Consider the following 20,636-nt stretch of genomic DNA (forward strand, 5'->3'; position numbering starts at 1 on the left):
TTCGGCACTTTAATGATATCCAAGTTTGCAAAATTTACATTAGGTAGGAGTTAGTAAATTACTTGATTGATTTGGTACGAGAATGGTAGTATATAAACAAAAATCATATATTAATCTTTGACTTTCATGCATACATGAATAGATTGTAATTTTTAATTGTAGCATTTTAACTGTTGTTATTTAAAAAAAATGACAACTAATTTTGATCGTTGAAATGACACCTAAATGAGATTCTTCATGAATAATATAGAGAATCACACACTATAGTGGTATTTAAGTTGTAAAATATTATTATGAATTTCATCATTGACTCTGATGCATATATACATAGATTCTAATTTTTTATCACATTTTATCCTTATCATTAATGTAAGATTCTTCATATTATATATTTATAGTTGATTATTAAATGATATGTTATTTATGTAATCATTTCATAAACATATGGTCACACACAACATATCATTTAATAATTTAGTATAAAGATATAATATAAAGAACTTGACTAAAAAACAATGGTCAAAATATGATTAAAAATTATAATATCTACATCTATTTGTGCATGAGAGTCAATAATGAAATTTTATAAGTTCAATATCAATTTAGTTTGGATGTATTTACTATGTTATTCATTGGATCTTGTCTAGTTTATAAAGCATCATAAAATCAAATAGTTTTTTTTATAAGCTATATAGCTAATAAAATTGTTATTGAAGTTATAAAATTTCATTTTAATTTTCATAGTTGACTTTCATGCATAAATAAATTTTAATTTTTAACCACATTTTGACCGATGTTATTAGAGTAAGATTTAGTTTTAGACCCATGACCAACAAAATACTATTCATCATTCCATTTAGTGTTGGATTCACTACGCTATTCATTGGGTCTTGTCTAATTTATAAAGCATCATGAAATCAAATAGTTTTTTTTTATAAGCTATATAGCTTATAAAATTGATATTGAAGTTATAAAATTTCGTTTTGAAATTCATCTTTGACTTTTATGCATAAATAGATCTAATTTTTAATCACATTTTAGAGTAAGATTCTCCATATAAATATAATATTTGTTTGATAATTTCATGAAACATACTTTTACAGCAATTTTTTTCTTAGTTTTTATAAGGAATGCATAATCCACTAATGTTTCACCAAAGGACCAGTTCTATTTGTCTTGCCAGATGTGAATTATTATAAATTTTTTAATATCTAATCAACATAATAAATGTACATGAAGCAGAATTACATTAGAAAAAGTCTTTAAGTGTAATTTTGGCCCAATAAACATGGTGAATTATGGTTTTAGTTCTTAAAAAAATATTAATTTTGATCCTTAAAATTTTTAAAAGTGACCCGTACGTATTATTAAGTGATGACAATTGGCAAGGCATGCATCTAGATATGCATTGGTGCAAAAAAACATTGTTACATTTATTGTTTTTGAATTTTTAGATTTGTTTTGAACACAATTTACGAAATCACTTCCTACATCAATTATAGCGAGAATTGACACATTAAAATTATGTTTGATAAAACTAACTGAAACGTTAGCTAAAAGTTGGTAATTAAAAATTGAAAAACTAATTTATTAAATTATAAATATTTGATAAAATTAATTATTGAAGTAGTTCAAAAGTATAAAATGACAGAAAAAATAATAAAATTATGATTTATTAAAAAAGGATAATTAAGAAATTACATAAATATATTGAGAGAAAAAATGAAAGAAAATATAAAAAGTTAGGAGATAAAAGCTATTGTTTTAAAAAATACTCTAAAAAATTTGTTTATCGAACAATTAAAAAAAAATTCAACTAATAAAAAAATTTATAAATTAACTTAATAGTGTGTTTGGATAAGGGAATTTAAAATTCTAAATTCTAAAAATTTCAAATGCTTCAATTTAAATTTCTTTATTTTTAAAATTATGTGTTTGGATACAATCTCTCTCCTCAACAATCACAAATTTACCACCAAATGACAGTCCCAGATTTCAAACCAAAACCAACAAGTCAAATCCAAATTCTCCTCTATCCCCTAATTCTCCTCTCTTTAGTTGTTCTCCCAAAGCTACAACACCTTCAAAGCTGATAACTCTCCAACAAACTCAGGAATCGCGTTGTAGAGCTTGTTTTGAAACAGGTTCAACAGAGAGTTAGATTCTTCAGCTTCGCAAAACTCGCTGGAACCTCGCCGGAGAGCATGTTGTTGGAGAGGTCCATGGACTTGAGGCTCTTAAGGCTCCCCAGCTCGGGGGTGAGTGAGCCGGAGAGCGCACTCACCTGAAGAAACAGCGTGTTCAGATTCTGGAGCTTTCCTAGCTTTGTCGGAATCTCGTCGGAGAGGCCACAGTAGGCGACGTCTAACCAAACGAGGTTGGACAGGTTTTCAATCTCGGGCGGGATGCCGTCGAAGTAGGTGTTGTAGTAGGCGATGTAGAGCTCGTAGAGGGTGGAGAGATTTCCGAGCTCGAGTGCGATGTTGTCGACGAGCTTGTTGCCGAAGAGGGCGAGGTACTGGAGGTGATGCCAGCTGCCACACTCAGGAGGGATCTAGTCGGAGAAGAAGTTGCCACCGAGGTGAAGGTGGCGGAGGAGGGGCATGGAGGCGACAAAGAAAGGAATTTCCAAATTCACTCTCTTGAAGATAGAATTTGAAATTCTATTCTTTCAACTAACTAAAATTCCTTTTAAAATTCTAAAATTTTGAATTCCTTTTACTAAAATATCCAAACAATTACTTTTAATAAAAAAGAATTTAATTCTCTATAAAAAAAAATACATTATCTAGTTAAATTATCCTATCCAAACACACTCTAAATATTTTGTCAATTATAACATAAGTTTAACATCTTAAGTTGGGAATACAACTTAACTCGTCTTTGGTTCAAAAGAAAATAATGTGAACTATATTATTATTATTATTATTATTATTATTATTAATTGATGAAAAATACAAGTAAATTTTAGTGATTTACGTAAACCTTAATTTTAGTTTAGAAAATATTGAACCAATTGAAGGAAAATAGTCTACATACATGTCTTCAAAGTATTGGAAAACATAAAAGTTTGACCACTCGCAGAGGTCGCGCTCATAGGTACCTAATAGAGAATTTATATGTCTATACTCGTGGTTCTCTCGTTAACATGTCCATGACAAAACAAAATTTGCTCAGTATAAGTTCATTTCCTCTATCAAATGTTTCTTTCTTAAAAAGACTTTTCAATGGTGCTACGTACCAACTTACTTTTAGTAAATTGCACCTTTGGAAGGGGATCTAAGGAAAACAAAATTTTGCTTAAACTTAAGATAAATTTTATGCTATCTTCCTTTTCCCAATTTGAGGTCACCTTTCATGAAAATCGTGTAAAATATATGCTGATGGAGATGAACTTAGCTATATATATATATATATATATATATATATATATATATATATATATATAATGATGCATATTCTGAAGTATTCAATTGCAGGTAGTTAAAATTACATACTCATAGATACAAAATGTCAAGTTTGGATTCATGTTGGCAAGTTCAGTCAAATAGTAATAAAGTGAGACATAAAATAAATTTTTAAAAATACATTTTGCTTTAAGAAAGAAAACTTTGTTTTGGGTCTTTTTGTCAAAATATGTATGTGTAGTATTTTTGTTTTATAAAAACTTCCATTAAGTTTCATTATTTCAATTAATTCTATCTTAAGGCTTATAAAAGGAAGGGAATTTGAAAAAGATGGATAGGGAAGCATTGTAATGTAAAAACTAAATAAATAAGAGTTAAAGTAGGATTTCCAATTAAGGTTCCATGATTTCAAGAGATTTAATTTTACATGGGAAGTTGTGTATGCCATTCGGCCAAATGAATGGTCATGCGATGCGTGTATGTTGTTTGCAATAGTAAAAAGTATTTAAAAAATTAAATAAAAAATAAATTAAAGGGGTAAATCAAAAAATGTTGCTCTTGCAATAGTAAAAACTATCTTCCATTGTGTAAGTTTTATAGATATGGTTTGAGTCTCTTTCTCTTACTGTAAAGCGCTTAACACATTTCAGTAATAATAAGAATTGATACAGGTTGGTATATTTTCAAATTAATTGAGGACAAATGAAAGATCTAGACGCCTTATATAAGAAGCAAGCGACTTTATGGCCTTGTCTACAAACTAAACTCTAGGTATCGGTTAGTGTTTCTCTTTCAAAAATGTATCTCGACCATTAACTATCTTTTGTAATGACTAATGAGTCCAGTGAAGATCGCACCATCTTTTCCTTAGTTGCAACTTTTCTTCTCAATTGTGGTATGCTGTGTTTCGCTGGCTTGGAGTCTCTACAACTCTCCCTCATGATGCTAGACTCTTTTTTTTGAAAGGCAAAGTGAATATATATATATATATATATATATAAGAACCTGTACAAGGCCTACAGTTAAGATAGTTACATCCAAAAGATTCCCATACTCTACTAACAAAAAAGTAGATGGGAACAAAAAGTGTGATATCATCTGAGTTAACTATTAAAGTGTTCAAGGACGAGAAGAAAGTAACAGATTTATGCTTCCTCTTGTATAAAAACCATTGCCAAGAGATGATCTTAATCAAATTCAGAATGCCCCCTTCATCAAAATGTTGATTTCTAAACGCAATACTGTTTCTCCAATTCATATGGTGTATTTGGAATCTACGGAACAAGATTATTTTTAGGAATGGTGCAGCTGATGGTTCCGATTTGCTTGCTCAAATTAAGGCTATTTCATGGCAGTGGGTACTGTATAAATCAAGACATAGGCCTGGTGTGTTTTTCTCCTCGTGGTGCAGCAATCACTAGGGTGCATTGGGAGCTGAGTTATATTCACTTTTTGGTCTCTTGCTGGAGTTTCTTCTTGTTAGGCTTTTTTGGATAGCATATTTATACTATTGGATAAACTGTACACCTTGTACAGGTTTTTTTGTAAATCCTTACTAGCTATCTCTTATAATAATAAATATATCCATTTGTCTTTAAAAAATAAAAAAGAATCTTCATGATACATAAGAGATTTAATATATGTGTGAGGTGAGATGTTTATGTAACCAATCTGGACGCTAAGTTCACAATAATAGGGCTTTGTCAAGTTAAAATCATTCTCTAGTCTCTCCAAGAGGTGCAATATCCGAACACTAAAAACAGATTCACTACCAAAAAAAATGAAGCTTTACTTTAGTATTTTTTTTATTATAAACCGTCAAAATATTTTTAATTTTTGATAGAATAGTTAGTTATCATTAGTTATGAGAACTAATCAAATCAACTCAAAAATAATTTAAAATTTAATTTGATAATCAGTTTATTAAACTTAATTTGTGAATTTAAACTCGTTATATATATATATATATATATAATCATACTGTCTAATCAGTTAATTTTATGATAGGATCATGGTAATAAATTAGGGTTTAACATTAAAAAATAGATTTTTCTCTCTCTTTTGGCACTTATTCTCTCTCCTCCCATCTCTTTTGTCTCTCTTAACATTTTCACGCGATTAACCCAGGAGGTGGATGACGATCTGTGTTCCTGGAGCAACTCCATCAGAGAGACCAACTCCGCGGGATCGAGGTACATGTGGTTCGGAGCATCCTCAGTCTCAAAAATCCAGAAGTTGTGTTATGAGCGAGAGGAAGATAATTGCCTTGGTTCAAAGTCAAGGTCCCTCTTGAACTAAAACTAAGCTTTTACTCGAAATGTTTCTCTGCTTTTATTCATGCCTTCAGTATCCTATATATACACTACCTTTATAACAACTTTTAACAAATAAATAACTAATTTTACAACAGCTTCTAACTTTATAACAGCTTCAATATCCTCCAGGTCGGACCAATTGTTATGAGCGAGAGGAAGATAATTGTCTTGGTTCGAGGTCAAGGTCCATCCTGAACTAAAACTAAGCTTTTACTCGAAATGTTTCTCTGCTTTTATTCATGCCTTCAATATCCTATATATACACTACCTTTATAACAGCTTTTAACAAATCAGTAACTAACTTTACAACAGCTTCTAACAACTCTAATATGGTTGTAACTAACTAACTAATTCTAAGTCAGTGTATGGTAGTGCATGCATCTTCTTCCAATGGCGCCCCACTGTTGGACCTTCTTCCTACTGCATCTTCTTCCTAACATTCCCTAACCCATCAAAAACACCTTGTCCTCAAGGTGTTGGGTGCATAAAACAAAACATGAGTAAAACAGAAACTCAGCCTGTGCCAGCCATGGTTGTGGTTAAGGCGGTGGCTTCGATGGTGGTGGTGGATGTGGTGGCGTCGAACATCATCGCCGATGACAGATGGAGCAAAGCCAAGTCTTGACGGTGAAAAGAATCCAAACCAAGCATGGATGAATATGATGCTTGATGGCATCGTTGCCGAGCAAGATGGTGTCATTGCCATAAGGGATTTTGCGGCAATGGTTGTGGCTGTAATGACAGTGGGCAGTGTGGAGTGATAGGGGGAACAGACGACTGAATTGGAAGTGGCGGTTGGTCGTATGAAAGCGGGGAAGCGACAGCGGAGCCATGGGTGTGACTGTTTTGAGTTTGGGATGCTGGGAAACAGCCAAGGGAGGCATAGTTGACGTGGGTTCTGCTGTTGGTGGTGGTTGTGCGGAGGAGGACGGAGCTGACCTAGGTGTTGTTGTAGGTGGTGGTTGTGCGGAGGAGGACAAAGCTGACGTGGGTTTTGTTGTTGGTGGTGGTTGTGCGGAGGAGGAGGTTCTTATGTTTCGATGTTCCAGCATTGCCGTTGGCATTGTAGGATCCATGGAAGGCGGCACAGTTTGCAGAGCTGTGGTACTAAACAAGCTTAACAGACGGTGTCGGGTACTCGTAAAGTCAATAACTGGCGGTAGTGACGACGGCGATGGTGGCTGCACCGAAGAAGGAAACCATGGGATCCGGGAACCGCACAAGGCTAGCAAGTGGATATGGGTACTCTCAAAATCAATCCCAAGGGATTAAGCTAGATGTATATAAGGAGAAGGTGGGTGCTGAGACGGAAGGGATGACTCCTGCAGGGGTGATTACGGGTGGTGTGTTATGGCATGGCCAGAGTAAGGGTAAAGGCAGCCATGGGAGGCAGCCATGGGCGGTAGGTGGCTGTAGTGAGTGAGTATGGTGGAAGGTAATGGTTCCGGCAGGTAGAGGCAGCCATGGATGACAGGTCGGACCAATTGTTATGAGCGAGAGAAAGATAATTATCTTGGTTCGAGGTCAAGGTCCCTCCTGAACCAAAACTAAGCTTTTACTAGAAATGTTTCTTTGCTTTTATTCATGCCTTCAATATCCTATATATACACTACCTTTATAACAACTTTTAACAAATCAGTAACTAACTTCACAACAGCTTCTAACAACCCTAATATGGTTGTAACTAACTAACTGATTCTATGGCAGTGTATGGTAGTGCATGCATCTTCTTCCAATGGCGTCCCACTGCTGGATTTTCTTCCTATTGCATCTTCTTCCTAACAAGTTGTCGTTGGTGAAGGAAACACCAAGGTTTCAAATTTATTTCCTATTTTTTAACCCTTTCGATTAACTTTTTGGGTTTTCCTTGAGTTAACTTTTCATATACAGAAAACTGTAGTTTCTCTTTTTATTTTGTAAATTTATATGTAATTAAAAAACCTCTCTTGAGATACAAAGATTAGGAGTTGAAATTAGATATATTTGTTGATGTTGGACACTTTTGACAATGGATTGAAGATGAATGCCCAAGAAGAAAGGAGATTCTGGAAATTGCTGCATTGTTACGTGAGAGATGGTAATGAGAGAGAATGAGTGGCAGAAGAGATAAAAAAAATTGAAGTTAAACACTAATTTACTACAATGACTCTATCATAAATTAACTAACTAAATAATACTGTTTTTTCCCCAACTTTTTTGATATAGATTGCTAACATAAAGAGGTGACAGAATGTTAACCATCCCCAATAATTGGTATAGGTTATAATTATGTCATTTTTTTTTCATATCTTGTAACCCTATACACTAATTGAATAAATTTAGGTTTATCCTTTTTTTAAAAAAAATTATTTTATCTAAAATCTACTAATAAATTAAAATTTTGAAATATATAGAATTTAAAAAAAATGACTTTTGGTTCATGTGTTTGAGCTAACGAATTGAATTGAATTATTTGTAAGCTTGAACTAAATCGAGTTCGAATTGAAAAAGGTTTATGTTAAGTTCAAGTTAAGCTTTGAGCTTAGTTAAATATTAATGAGTCAAGTTGAGCTTAACCGAACTCGGTTTAACTTGACTCATTTTCAGTCTAGTCATCACTATCAGATGTTATTCTTGATTATTTGCCATTTTCCATCTGTTGTTTGAAGTTGTCACAAGTTTTATATAATTTTTATTATTTTTTTACCTACTCATGTGTCGTGTCACCTTAGAAATGCATTTGAGATATAAAATTGACTTAATGATAAAGGACAAAAGGAGGGAGTTATAGATTGTAGGTTTGAATCCCCCCTCTAATAAAAATTAACAAATTAATAATTAACAATATATTAATAAGTTTAAAAATAAAAGAACTTGCTATTACTCAAAACCCTAGGGCATGACATCTAAAGATCAAACCTTCATGAGCTTTTTATGCAATAATATGTAAAAATTGATGTCGAAAAGTTACAATTATTTTCAAAAATATTACTGTTTTTATATAAAATAAGTTTTTCAAAAACCGGCGTGGATCGATCCAACATAGTAGAAATCAGTTTTTGTAGTAATTAGGGTTCATAGTTTACCTTTCTTCTCTCTATGTTTGTCATTTTTTGCATTCAACTTTTACGATTGCATCAAATTGAATTGGTTTACCAATTACGTTCACGGTCAGATTTTGAATCACATGTGTATTCACATGGTCTTGACAATTATTTTAACATGCAAAAATTACATTTTATGGGGTTTTTTTAGCTTCCACAAACTGCAATTTTAACCACTATTGGTTACTTTTTTTTTTGGTAGGGATTAATGGCATTCGTAAAAAACAACCAACACGTGTAGTCTTTTTTCATTCAATAATAAGGCTACTTTTACGGTTTTAGTTGGGAATTTCTGATCAAATTGTAAACTTTTTATTTAACACTTCAACCACGCACACATGATTTTACTAATATTATAGTAGGACATAGAAATTTAAAAACAAACATAAAATAATGATAGAGCATTGGGCATATATTAGAGATTATAGCATTTTGGCCTACCAGTGACATAATAATTGATCGTTTTATTTAGGCTTTTATATTTATTAATACTATTTTTGAAAAAAATAAAAAAGTTAGTAATTATTTAATCAATAATATGTTAAACTCCTAAGAATAATTATATATTTTCTTCCTTAAAATGTCTTTTTTATTATTTGGTAGTGGATTCGCAGAAAAGTGATATAGTGGAGTTGCCGGAAAAGAAAAACAAATCATAGTGAGGTGAGTGCTACCATGTGATGATGGATGCCCGACGAGAGGCGCCACCACCGGGTAGTGAGTGCCACCTTGTGGTGGTGTGAGCTCCTCTTCAAGCTTTTTCCACAGTGATTAAGCTTCTATGGCTTATGCTTCCTCCAAGGTAGATTTTCGAACTTCCAAGGTTATATTATTAACTCTTTCCATAAGCTTTTAAATCTTCAGGCAGAATCGGTCTTGGTCTTGTTCGAAATTGCCACAACAAATGGCTCATGGTTTAAAGGGGCCTCAATTTTATTTTTTTTGAATAATTATTTTTATGAATTGATTGAAACTATTTATTTCATATGTATTTTTATTCAAATTAAAGTGTGGCATATCACTCTATTGGTTGTTAGTTTTTCATGATGTGTTATATTCATAAATTCATATTTATTAAATTTTAAGCTCACTATATCATATCCTCTTGTAATTGATTTATGATAATAGATTTAAAGTGTTTGTTTTTTGACATGATAAGAAATATATATATATATATATATATATATATAATGGACATAAAACTAAAATTTAATATATCAATAAAGAATAAAAATATATTTAAGATTTAATATAAAATGAAATTTTGTTAAAGAAAGACGATAGAAATCAAGTTAGAACTTTTCTTTGAACCAAAAATATAAAAAACTAAATAAAATTAATTTATAATTACATTAAATTAATATTTTGAAAATATAAGTAAAATAAATTGTAAAAGATTATGTGGTGCACTCTCCCACAAGCTTTACTCTAATTCAATAAAACCGGAGGGGGGTGTGTTTAAAAATAAACTTTCCTCTATTAAATCTGTACACAAACTCTTCTCAGCTTCTTTGGAATGGGGATAAAGAAAGTTGAACCTGCTTCAATTTGTCTTGATGTTATGTTTACCTAGATATTTATGTGTATTTTTGCTGGGAGGCATAAATTGAATCGTAGACAATATATAACACTAGACTAATTTGGATAAAAAAATTTATTTATTTTTTTGAGATTTGTTAAAACTATTTTATTCTTTTAATATAACAAAATGTGTAATTGTTAATATAATTATGTGTTTATTTATGTTATACAATATATATCTATATTTTCAAATATAAATATAAGAGGATTGTATTTATTATATTTTTCCCTTGGGCCATAAAATCTCAAGATTGAGCTTGTCTTCAACCCCTCATTTTGTTGGCAAAACCAACATCTTTGAAACTTTCCTACAACCAAAAGCACGTGGAAAGCGTAACAAAGTCTTAGATAAGAAAAACCTAAGAAATATGCCAGAAACTAAACCTAATTCACTAGCAAATGCATGGAAACCACTAATGAAATCTATGTAAAATATACCATGAAATGCAATGCATCATTTTATCTTAGATTTAATTTCTAAAATATTTAATTAATGATTAAGAGAATTAAAAAAAGATTGTCATCTTAAGAGCTTAATCTAGCATAGATTTCGAAAATAAATTCACAATTATATGAGAATAGACAAAATAATAATTTCACATCTAAAATTAATTTAATGATAAGAATAAACTAATTTTGTGGTAAATTAACATGAACAATCAAATTTGTTCTCTATTTATATTTACTTTTCTCTCTTTTTTTATTCTATCTTTATTTTTTTAATAAATATAAATTCTATTCTAACTTTAGTATCTTATTTTATTTTAATTTTCTTTTTAGAATCTTCATTGGGCTTCTTAGCCCAACATTATTTCCTCTTTTTTTTTAGCTTTGGGCCAACGTGTGGTCACTTGAAGCTCAAGTTAGGTAATTGTTAAATGCAACTCCCTTATGTAATTTTTTTTTCCTCTCTTCAAAATTATGCTTTTCTGAAAATTGAATTCCATAAAGTATTTAAATTTTAACACTTCTAAAAACTATTTTCCAGAAGTATTATAATGCTTTTTGGAAAATTACTTTCTAGAAGAAAACAATAGAGGTTGTCTGGACCTATGGAGAGAGTCACGAAGAAAGACTTCCTAAACTACAAATAACCAATCTTTTAAGATTTCCGATAAGTAAAGGCATGCATCTACACTATTTTCCATCAATTGGTTCCATATTTTCTAAACTAAAAACCAGGTTTACTTAAATCGCTAAAATTTACCTGTATTTTTCATTAATTAATAATAATGAGTTCACTTTTTTTTCTTTTGAACCAAAGATTAGTTAAGTTCTATTCACAACTTAGGGCGTCAAACTTAATTTCTATATAGATTATTGCTATAATAGATGTAGGAAGTGGTTTTCTAGATCATTTCTAAAACAATTATAAAAATATTAAAACAACAAATGTTTTTTTTTCTTTTTCGCCAGTGAATATCTAGATGCATGCTATGCCATCATTGAATAATATGGGTCTCTTTAAAATTTACCAGGATCAAAATCAATATTTTTCATACTGGCCTAAAAACACACTTATTATGTTCATTGGGCCTTTCTAATTTATAAAAACGTCAAAAAATCACATTTTATTTTTAAGTGTTATGATAAATTCACACATATATAAAAAGAAAGAAAAATAACTTCTAAAAATATATTTGGTGGAATTGTCACACAAATAATATATCATTTAGTAATCTACTATAAATATATAATATGAAGAATCTTACACTAATAACAATGCTTAAAATGAGATTAAAAATTAGAATCTATCTATTTTTATGTATGAGAGTCAACAATGAAGTTCATAATGAAATTTTACAACTTAAATATCATTATATATTGTCGGATTCTCTATATTATTCATATATGGAATGTCATTTAGGTGATATTTCAACGTTTAAAACCAGTTGTCACTTTTAAATGGCAACTATTAAAATGCTACCATTAAAAAATACAATCTATACATGTATGCATGAAATTCAAAGATGAAAATACGATTTTTGTTTATAAACTACCATTCTCGTACCAACTCAATAAAGTAATTTACTAAGTCATACCTAGTATAAATTTTACAAACTTGGATATCATTAAAGTGCCGAAAGCCAGATTCTCTATATCCCTCACGTATGGAATGACGTTTAATGTGACATTTGAATGTGCAAAATCAGTTGGAACATTCAGACAGAAAAACAAACAATGTATGTATCAAATTAGTCTATATAAAGAGATTCTTGGTGGTCGTAGAAACCACAAGCAACTCTTTTCACTTCTCATCTTGTTTCTCACTTTCTTCTGGTCTCCATCATGGCCCGGAAAAAGGTGAAACTAGCATTCATAGCCAACAATTCTAAAAGGAAGACAACATACAACAAAAGGAAGCAGTCACTGCTGAAGAAAACGGAGGAACTCAGCACCCTTTGTGGCATTGAAGCATGTGCTATAGTTTATGGCCCCAATGATCCTCGGCCAGAGATTTGGCCATCTGAATCGGGTGTCATAAATGTGCTGGGAAAGTTCAAAAGTATGCCTCAATGGGAGCAGACCAAGAAGATGGCGAACCAAGAGCGTTTCATTGCAGATAGCATCGTGAAGGGTAAAGAGAAATTGAAGAAGCTTGCGGATGAGAACAAGGAGAAGGAAATGTCCTTGTTCATGGTTCAGTGGCTTAAAACAGGGAAAGTTCAGCCTGAACATAACATGACCATGGCTGATTTCAATGTTCTTTCATCGATGATTGATCAAAATCTAAAGGACATTGCTAAAAAGATGGAAATGCTGAATGTTAATGAGGTGATACCAAACCAACCCCAGATGCAAACCCCAGCGTTCCAACCCGATATACCAACCTCATCATTCGAACCCCAGATGCAAAATCCATCATACCAACCCCAGATGCAAACACCAGCATTCCAAACCCTGATGCAAGCACCAGCATTGGTAGCATACCAACCCCAGATGCCAACACTAACACCTGAAGAAATGACACTGCTGAATAATGGCTATGGGTCCGATATGAATGCTAATCCCATGCAAAGCCAGGGATTTATGGACTGGCTTAATGGTAATGGGGATGACTAATGAGACAATAATGCCTGCATTTGGAAGTGCTAACCTCCATCTCTAAGCTGGCTTTGGGGATCATGTGCTCGGTAGTAGTCATTTTGGGATCATGTTTTAGTTCAATTGTCTTTTGCTTTGTTTTGCTTTTTTACTGTCCTTGTGTCAATGTGAAGTCATTCTTGTCTTGGCTTCCCATGTTTATTTCGTACTTCCAGATGTTGATTGATCAAATATGGTTTATGAGTGTTTCACTTTTCAAAATGTATTGGTTAGTTGAATAAATAAAGTCTGCTGGTGTGTGGTTACCTCATGGTTTGGTACCCATATCAAAAGTTCTTTTTTGTTCCATTGCGACATATTGTGTATATTATTCAATTTCTAAATAGTTCATACGTTTTTAAACTTATTAAGACAATAAGGCTTTATGTTAAATCAAAGTCGCTGTTCTGTTTGCAGTTATCAAAATTAAATTTACAAGAAATGGAGCTAATGCAGTTACAAATATGATATTATGATAGTGTGATGAGATTTTAATTGGGGGCCACAGTTTGGAACTTGACTAATACATTAGAAATTTAATATATGTGTGAGGTGCCACTTTTGGTTTTTGTGAATAGAAAACCCTAAAGACACACAATACTTTGTGCCAATAATTATTTCATTCAATTTACTTTGCTTTATTCATTCTCTTCTCTCCTCCAAAATCTACGCTGCCCCTCTCTTATTCTCACCATGTTTTCTTATTTTTCTTTCACAAAATATTGGCTTCAAGTTCTTTTGGGTGATTATGGCCCAAAGGGATGCTTTTAGAGCTCAAATTCTTCATCCTTTTTCAAGTGTTTTTTTTATCACTTTCTTCGGGAGCTTTAAGAGTGAGGGAAGCTTACCCTTTTTTTTTTTTACATTTTCTACCGAATATTCTACAATTTAAAGTGTTGTAATTAAGGCTGTTGGCCATTTTAAAAATATTGTCTTGGTGAATTTTGCTCTTAAAAGTGCCATGGATGGATGTGTTATGTGTACACATTCATATATTTATGAGTTGATGAAAAGTTCTCATCTTAATTTATTTTCTTGTCCTTTTACTGTGTGAAAATGATAACCATTGTTTAGGTCAGTCAATTTTTTTAAGGATTAAAAAGTGAATTTCAAAATAAGTTTAGAGAAAAAAAATAATCTAAATCTAAAAATAATGACCCAATTTCCTTTAAACAATTTTTTTAAGCTTGATTTCAAAATAACTTGAGCTCTAAACGTGATAGTGGCCAAAGCAAACCACGAACCACCTTTCAGAATCTCAAAAATTAGGTGTTCGGACCCAGTGGTGTTATAAAATGTTTAAACTATTTAATCAATTAATGTCCTCTATTCAACAGACACATTTATTATATTATTAATATTGATATTTTCAATTTTATACTTAGATAAAATATTGTATTGTTAGAACAAAGGAGAATGTGGATGAAAGTTTGAAAAAAAAAAAAGGAAAAAAAAGAAGAAAAAAAGGCTTCAAGTCCCACATCACTCAGGATAAACACTTGAATAGTATTTCACTCACTATATATAGAGAGCTCCTTTCTTCATTTTTCTTTTCCCCAATTGAGAAGCATTTCCTCAACTTTTCTTTCTCCTTCTCATATTTTAGCTGATGCATTTCCGGCAAACTTCTCCCTCTTTCTTTCTGTCGCTCTAAAAATTTTGGTTGGCTATAAGAGTGACTTTTTAAGTCATAATTTCAGTTGGCTATAAGAGTGACTTTTTAAGTCATATTTTCGGTTGGCTATAATAGTGACTTTTCAAGTCATACTTTTCGGTTGGCTATTAGAGTGACGTTTTAAGTCATATTTTCAGTTGGCTATAATAGTGACTTTTCAAGTCATATTTTTCGGTTGTCTATTAGAGTGATTTTTCAAGTCATATTTTCGGTTGGCTGTTAGAGTGACTTTTCAAGTCATATTTTCGGGTGGCTTTAGAGTGACTTTTCAAGCCATACAAGAGGGTGTACTTCTAGAAAAGGTTCCCTCAGTACAATGAGAATCTTATACAATGATCTGGGCTGTTTTATCCTAGGGACGTCGTGGTTGATAGTCTGCTTGTACAATTTTTTGCAGTGCCACAAAACGTCTTAAAGAAATCAACATTGTCTGTGACTCAGCCAATAATTTTTTCGGTTTGCCATAAACTATTGTTCCAACAATTTTAAGACGATTTCGGCTCTGCTATGGCTATCGTAGATATTACTTGCTCGAACAACAATGACCTCAACAAACCTTTTAGGTTTGAAGGGTATCATTTCAAACGTTGGCAACAAAAGATGATGTTTTCTTTAACTATGAGAAAAGTTGCCTATGTTTTGAACACTGATATTCCAGTGATGCCTAAAAATGCTGAGAAGAAAGTGAAGGATAAAATGACTATGGACTTAGCTCTTTGGAATGAAAATGATTACCTATGCAAGAATTTCATTCTGAATGGGTTAGCTGATGATCTCTATGATTATAGCCCATATAAGTCTGCCAAATTAGTTTGGCTGGCTCTGGAAGAGAAGTATGATACTGAGGAAACTGGGACTAAAAAGCATGTTGTTAGCCGCTACCTCAAGTATCAAATGAATGATGATAAATCAGTAGAGTCTCAATCCCATGAGATACAGAAAATTGCTCAAGAATCATACATAGCTGTGATAACTGAGATCAATATGATTGGAGGATCAGATGGATGGTGGGTAGACACTGGCGCCTCTCGCTATGTCTGCTATGATCGTGCTATGTTTAAAACATACATGAATAAGAAAGTGTTGCTGGGTGATTCCCACACCTCTACGGTTACTAGAACTGGAGAAGTTGAACTGAAGTTTACCTCTGGAAAGACTTTGATTCTCAAAGATGTGATGCATACTCCAGAGATGAGAAAGAATCTGGTTTCTGATTTTCTTTAAAATTAAGGAATAGTGGGGGTACTTCATCCAGTTATCTTCTTGTTATTAGTAGTGAAAATCTTGCACAACCAGAATCAGATATAGAGCCTCGGAGAGGTAAGAGAGCAAAAATTGCTAAAGAGTATGGGCCCGATTATATGACCTATACATTAGAGGAGGATCCATCAAACCTCCAAGAAGCTTTGTCTTCTTTGGATGCTGACTTGTGGCAAGAAGCCATTAATAATGAGATCGATTCTTTAGAATCTAACAAGACCTGGCATTTAGTAGACTTGCCTCCTGGATGCAAACCAATTAGATGTGAAATCATTGTTGTGTAACAACTTTGATATGAAAGACCTCGGAGAAGCAAGTGTAATCCTTGGTATTAAGATTACTAGGTCAAAAGAGGAAATTTCTCTGGATCAATCTCACCACATTGAGAAGATCTTAAAGAAATATGATTACTTTGACTGTAAACCTGCTAGTACACCATATGATCCAAGTGTAAAATTGTTTAAGAACACTGGTGAAGGTATACGACAAACTGAGTACACAAGTATCATTGGCAGCCATAGGTATGCAACTGATTGTACTAGATCCAACATAGCCTATGTTGTGGGATTATTATGCAGGTTTACCAGTAGATCTAGTATGGAGCACTGGCATGCTATTGAAAGGGTAATGAGGTACCTTAAAAGAACCATAAACCTTGGATTTCATTATAAAAGGTTTCTCGCTGTACTTGAAGGATACAACGATGCAGATTGGAACACTCTTTCAGATGATTCCAAAGCAACCAGCAGCTATATATTTAGCATAGTTGGTGGGGCTGTTTCTTGGAAGTCAAAGAAACAGACTATCTTAGCTCAGTCCACTATGGAATTTGAGATGATAGCACTAGCAACTGCTAGTGAGGAAACAAGTTGGCTGAGAAGCTTACTTGCAGAGATTCCGTTATGGGAAAGACCGATATCAGCTGTGTTGATCCATTGCGATAGTACCGCGGCTATTGAAAAAAAATTGAGAACTGTTATTACAATGGTAAGAAATGACAGATACGTCGTAAGCACAACACTGTTAGAGAATTACTCTCAACAGGAGCTGTTAGAGTGGATCACGTACACACTGATGATAATTTAGCAGATCCTTTGACGAAAGGATTAGCTATAGAGAAAGTCCATTACACTTCTAAAAGAATGGGACTATTGCCCTTACTGCGATGATCATTCATAATGGTAACCCGACCTAAATGACTGGAGATCCCAAGAACTAGGTTCAATGGGTAATAACAAGTTATGAAGTGATATAAGATGAACATGCTGTTATAAGTGAAAGCAGCATGATTCCTGAAGTAACAAGAGGATGAGTTATGGAAAAAAAATTCGTAATTCTTAATGAGATCTATACTCTATGTTGAGTGGAGTACCTAGGCTACAGGAGTACTCTTGATAGACTCACCTATGTGAATGTTGAAGTGGGGGCCGCTTCATATGAAATTTTGGGCAAAAATTTCTAGAGCGTTCACTATACCGGGATAGACGTGCATGACCTTTAACGCACGGGCTTTATAGAATACACCTATGAAAAGGTTGTGTGTGGTTTGATGTCGGAGATAGAGTTCAAGACTTCGAGTCACTCTAGTAAAATCTGAATCTTACTCACTATGCAAAGGTTCAAGTTGTATGACACCTTTGTTTATGCACAATTTTATGAAATCCTCGAAAATCTTCTTTTCAAATTTCAAGTGGGGGATTGTTAGAACCAAGGAGAATGTGGATGAAAGTTTGAAAAAAAAAAAGAAAGGAAAAAAAAGAAGAAAAAAAGGCTTCAAGTCCCACATCGCTCAGGATAAACACTTCAATAGTGTTTCACTCCCTATATATAGAGAGCTCCTTTCTTCATTTTTCTTTGCCCCAGATGAGAAGCATTTCCTCAACTTTTCTTTCTCCCTCTCATATTTTAGCCGATGCATTTCCGGCAAACTTCTCCCTCTTTCTTTCTGTCGCTCTAAAAATTTCGGTTGGTTATAAGAGTGACTTTTTAAGTCATAATTTCGGTTGGCTATAAGAGTGACTTTTCAAGTCATATTTTCGGTTGGCTATAATATTGACTTTTCAAGTCATACTTTTCGGATGACTATTAGAGTGACGTTTTAAGTCATATTTTCAGTTGGCTATAATAGTGACTTTTCAAGTCATATTTTTCGGTTGGCTATTAGAGTGATTTTTCAAGTCATATTTTCGGTTGGCTGTTAGAGTGACTTTTCAAGTCATATTTTCGGGTGGCTTTAGAGTGACTTTTCAGGCCATACAAGAGGGTGTAATTCTAGAAAAGGTTCCCTCAGAGCAATAGGAATCTTATACAGTGATCTGAGCTGTTGTATCCTGAGGACGTCGTGGTTGATAGTCTGCTTGCACAATTTTTGGCAATGCCACGAAACGTCTTAAAGAAAGCGACATTGTCTGCGACTTAGCCAGTAATTTTTTCGGTTTGCCATAAACTATTGTTCCAACATCTTCTGTTACCAATGAAATCATGTACATAAATTCATCAACTCATGAAGTGCCTTCGAAATAAACTTAATGCATGTCAAGGTATTTACAGAGTCTACATGAATCCTCGGGAATAAAACTACATTTGCGTTTTGTATATTAATTTCCCACAATTGTGGATGGTCGATTAAAAAGAATTATTCAAACTTTGGAAGCTCTACTATGAGTTTGTGTGTTGTACCATATAAGAAGTTTGAGGAAGTTTCACCATTGGAGGTGACGAAAGAAGAGTAGAAAAACTTAAGGTAAGGTTATTGATTAGCTCAAAGTCATATGGAGCTAAGCTCTGAGAGATATAATGTGGGAGCTAGAGAACAAAGCAAAATGAGAAGTACCTAAATCTTTCCGATCTTAGCTAGGTAAGAAAATTTTCGAAGACATTTTCTTATTGTGGAGGACCGTAACACCTATGTTTCTACTAATATCTCATTGACTTTATAGACACAATTTACAAGTGAAAAATTATTTAAAATATAAAATTAATTAATTAGAATTTCTATAAATTTCTATCCAAGTATCAGGCGGTGATTCAAGTAAAACTTTTAGACCATGTGAAACAAAAAATAAAAACATTCAATTTTATTAGTCCTATATTTAATAGAGATTAATAAAAAATTATCTATATATTTTAAAGAAAAAATGACATAATAAAAGGACTAAAACAAAATAACAAGAAAAAAATTATTTTATTAAAGATTTAAAAAAATTAAAAAATAAAATTTACTAATTTATTAACGACCTAAAATATATTTAAACTTTATTTATAAATTATTGTTCAATTTTATCTCTTGAATTTTCTAATTTGGCAATTTGGTCGGATAATACAGAATATATTTTTGATAGAAATATATCCAATCATTACTCCATTGTGGAAGACACAAACATTGATTGAGACCTTTTGGTTGTGTTTGTTATGAGCAATGGAAAGAATTGGGCGAAGAAAGAAGTCCAAGTCTGTCCTTTCACAAAAATGACCTCTATACCCTTATATTCTCTTTTATCATTTGCGAGTCATAATGGTACTTTTGTGTCTGAATTTAATTAATTGTTTCTTCCTTATTTCATACATACCAAATAATTTTATAATATTATTTCTATTTTATTTTTTTACCTATTTTATTCAAAACAAACAACACAACATATTATTTTATTTTTATTTAATTTTTTTTCAAATCATCTCTTTTCTATTTTCATATATTCTATTTCTTTTTTCTAAATCAAACACAATCTTAAAGTCTTGGATTATTGGTTTCAACAAAGTGGATTTGGTGATTTTGTGGAGGGGATCAATGTTAGTGGTTGGGATGCTTTTGTATTAAAAGAAGGGTTAGCAGGGTAAATTGAGATGGCGGAACAAGAATCATTGTAAAAGAAAAATTCCCAATCAATGTTTGTTTGGTCTTTTGTAATTTATAAACGTCATAGGATAAGTATTTTTATTTATTTTTTATTTTTGCGTAAGTGATGATAAGTTCAGGCATTTATGCATTCATTATATATATTAGAAAGAAAAAAAAACTTCTAAAGATATGTTTCTTATAAAGGTCACCCAATTAATATTTCATTTAGTAATCTACTATATATAAATATCTACTATTAATATAAGATACAAAGAATATTGCCCTACTGACAACTGTTAAAAAGCAATTAAAAGTTGGAATCTATATATTTATAAAGGAAACTAAATGATGAGAATACAATACACACACAAACTGAGTATACATATATTTATA

At 32.3% G+C, this 20,636-nt stretch overlaps 2 protein-coding genes across 2 annotated transcripts; one reads left to right on the plus strand and one right to left on the minus strand.

Annotated features, from left to right (window-relative positions):
- Nucleotides 1-2,146: 2,146 nt before the first annotated feature.
- On the minus strand, nt 2,147-6,313 carry LOC114396264 (leucine-rich repeat receptor-like serine/threonine-protein kinase BAM1). The gene is made up of 3 exons (XM_028358164.1): nt 6,247-6,313; nt 3,040-3,103; nt 2,147-2,534 (listed from the first exon to the last, which is right to left on the minus strand). The coding sequence occupies exons 1-3, from the start codon at nt 6,311-6,313 to the stop codon at nt 2,147-2,149; spliced, it is 519 nt and encodes a 172-aa protein (XP_028213965.1).
- A 6,362-nt stretch (nt 6,314-12,675) lies between these two features.
- On the plus strand, nt 12,676-13,449 carry LOC114396265 (agamous-like MADS-box protein AGL80). Its single transcript, XM_028358165.1, has one exon. It carries the CDS (start codon nt 12,676-12,678, stop codon nt 13,447-13,449), a length of 774 nt encoding a protein of 257 aa, XP_028213966.1.
- The last annotated feature ends 7,187 nt before the right edge of the window (nt 13,450-20,636 follow it).

The sequence above is a fragment of the Glycine soja genome, chromosome 18 (genome assembly GCF_004193775.1).
Source record: "Glycine soja cultivar W05 chromosome 18, ASM419377v2, whole genome shotgun sequence".
NCBI classification, from domain to species: domain Eukaryota; kingdom Viridiplantae; phylum Streptophyta; class Magnoliopsida; order Fabales; family Fabaceae; genus Glycine; species Glycine soja.